Source organism: Zea mays, chromosome 10 (genome assembly GCF_902167145.1).
Source record: "Zea mays cultivar B73 chromosome 10, Zm-B73-REFERENCE-NAM-5.0, whole genome shotgun sequence".
Classification (NCBI taxonomy): domain Eukaryota; kingdom Viridiplantae; phylum Streptophyta; class Magnoliopsida; order Poales; family Poaceae; genus Zea; species Zea mays.
Window position 1 is genome coordinate 66,491,691 of NC_050105.1, and position 2,620 is coordinate 66,494,310.

Sequence of the window (2,620 nt, forward strand, 5' to 3'; positions counted from 1 at the left end):
ATATTAATTCTTGGGCTAATATTTATTATATTATTTATGTGAATTTTCATTTAAGAAGAAATGATATTCAATATTCAAAATTAATCATGAGCATTCAAAATTCATTACAAAGGCAAATAAATAACGAACACTTAAGAGAAAATTAATTATCATAAATATTATTAATAACTAAATGTATTATTTTTATTTAATGACTTTTATAGTGTTACAACATGTGATTTGTCAATCTCAACAAACAGTAGCGAAGCTAGCAAATAATTTATCGGGGTCATCAGTATTATCTACTGGATCTTTACTATAGAACTTTTGTTATTAACACCGTTTTTCTATTAGATATTCAAAAAATTATCGGGGTCAGCTGACCCCAAAATAAGGGCTGGCTCCGCCCCTGTCAACAAATCGATGCGAGGACCAGTTATCAAGGTCTCCTTATGATGGCCTGCGGTGCTTGGGCCTTGGGTATGTATGCACTGCATTTGTGCTGCTGTCCGCCTATGAACTTCTGGTCACTGCATATAAGAAATTTGTTTTTTCTTTTTCAGCTTGGGTTTTCAGTGTCCTCGAGCAAGTAAAGTAGCTTTGCATAATTTATTATATGTTTTTTGTTATTAACCTCCAAATATAGTCAATATGCTCTATCATAAAAATTTTAATTTTCCACTGCATGCCTTGATCATCAAAATCTGTTATGTTGTTCAGAGTTTGTCTCAAACAAGGATGGGCAGCAGGAGGATGGGTTCAGAGCCTGATCTATCACTAAATGCTGACCATCCCCTGCTTGGTGCCCATACCTAACAGTCTTACATGCACGTGCCCTAACTACCTCCCTCTTTGTCTTCTGCTCAACATCCTTGTTGGCTTGTTGCCTTTGCAATTGCATTGCTTCCACCAGTACATACAGCTGCAACAGAGTAGAGGACTATGTGAACCCTCCCGTTCTTCCATTACTCTCTTTACTTGCTCAGTTCATTGGCTATGTGAATGCCCTTCCCCGGATTACTATGATTTGTTTGGTTTATTGTGGGAGTTTGTAATTTTCACTAGAAAACAGTTCAGTTTGTATACGAAGTATTGGTCTACTACTCTCTTAAGTTCCATAAATCCCTGGTGCGTTCGTTCTCTCTCTCTATGTCTCTATTTCTCCCCCTACAAACAAGCAAATGAGCTACTGCTATGGTTACAAATTCATGAATTGTCCCCTGTTTTCAGGTTCAGGGAAGATGCAACCTCATGAGAAGGTTGCTGTTCTGAAGCCTGTTGCCTCCAGGCCTTTCTCCAGCTTCTGGCCCTTCCCAAAGTTTCTGCACGACTTCAACGCCACTTGTTCCCCAACAATCACCTTCCCACAGGAGACTGAGCTAATCAGGCCAAAAGCCACTCGGTTGGCATCGCTGCCGGGTGACCTTCCAACACAGATTGCAGCAACGACAGTAAGTCTCACACTGGTTCTCTGCTTTGGAATGATGCTTCATGTATTTTGATGACGGCAATCTTTTTGAGGATTGAATGAATCCTTCTAAATTCAAGTATTTGGCTGTCATATATATATGCGATTACTGAACTATCCAGTGTATCATCGTCATCAGCATCATCAGATCTTGTTTCAATTGCGCTAAACTGAACTTGCAGGATGCCGGGTCGGATACCATGTCTGAGGAGGTGGAAGGGTATGCAAAACATCACACGTATCGTGACCATGCAACAGCGTGCCAAGCTGCGAGGCGGAATGGTGAGCGCAGTCGCCTGTCACTTGACGGGTACAGCTGGAGGAAATACGGGCAAAAGAAAGTGAAAGGCAGCGAGTTCCCGCGGAGCTACTACAAGTGCACTCACCCTAGCTGCCCTGTGAAGAGGAAGGTGGAGACGACGCCAGATGGCCAGGTTGCTGAGATCGTGTATAGTGGTGAGCACAACCACCTGAAGCCGGGCAAGCCTTGTCCCCCGAGGAAGCCATTGCTGTCGACAAGCACAGATGCTGTGATGTGTGACACGCATGGTATTGACGACATGACGCCGCCGGAGTAGAGACGAAGACAACCAGGAGTTCAGATTCTTCGTTCCAGTACTTAAATCTAGCTAAGCTGCTGGTTTCACAATTCCATTAAAGATTGCTGCCTTTACTTTTCTTTATTTTGTTTACAACTCCAAGTCACTCTTACAGTTGTCATACCAGCTGTTTGATTCATCATTCATACACATCAATGGCAATTGCATGCTCTCTGATCCCCTAGCCTAGCCTCGTCTCAGAACCTGACAACTTGCTTTGGCCGGCTTCCATGTTTGCCCAGATGTACTTCAATCAAATATGTTTCCAAAGGCACTTAATTTTTCTCTTTACACATACGGCGATTTCTAGATGAGAGCTTGTCAACAAGATCTAACAACAACCCGACAACAGAATGACATTAACATCACATACTCGTATTTGAGTTTGCCTTCATGCACAAAAGGTCCAAGAGCTAGTCTGTCATTCCTCTACAGTCTCCTGTTTTATGCTGAGTTCACCCACTGATCTGGAGCCAAAACCCTCGCAGCGAAAGATCCTTTGAAAACATATATTGCATTGTGTTAAGTAATTTTCAAACATTTGGGGCAATATCATATAAACAATAGGAATACA

The 2,620-nt window shown here is 41.9% G+C and overlaps 1 protein-coding gene across 2 annotated transcripts; it reads left to right on the forward strand.

Moving 5' to 3' along the window:
• Positions 1-386: 386 nt before the first annotated feature.
• Positions 387-2,235, forward strand: LOC103641154 (probable WRKY transcription factor 3). 2 transcript variants are annotated; one of them, XM_008664525.4, is made up of 3 exons: positions 413-1,107; positions 1,210-1,430; positions 1,630-2,235. In XM_008664525.4, the coding sequence occupies exons 2-3, from the start codon at positions 1,221-1,223 to the stop codon at positions 2,023-2,025; spliced, it is 606 nt and encodes a 201-aa protein (XP_008662747.1). In that variant the 5' UTR covers positions 413-1,107; positions 1,210-1,220; the 3' UTR covers positions 2,026-2,235. The 2 variants fall into 2 exon arrangements, with proteins under 2 accessions (XP_008662746.1, XP_008662747.1); XM_008664524.4 differs by having other exon boundaries at positions 387-1,430.
• The last annotated feature ends 385 nt before the right edge of the window (positions 2,236-2,620 follow it).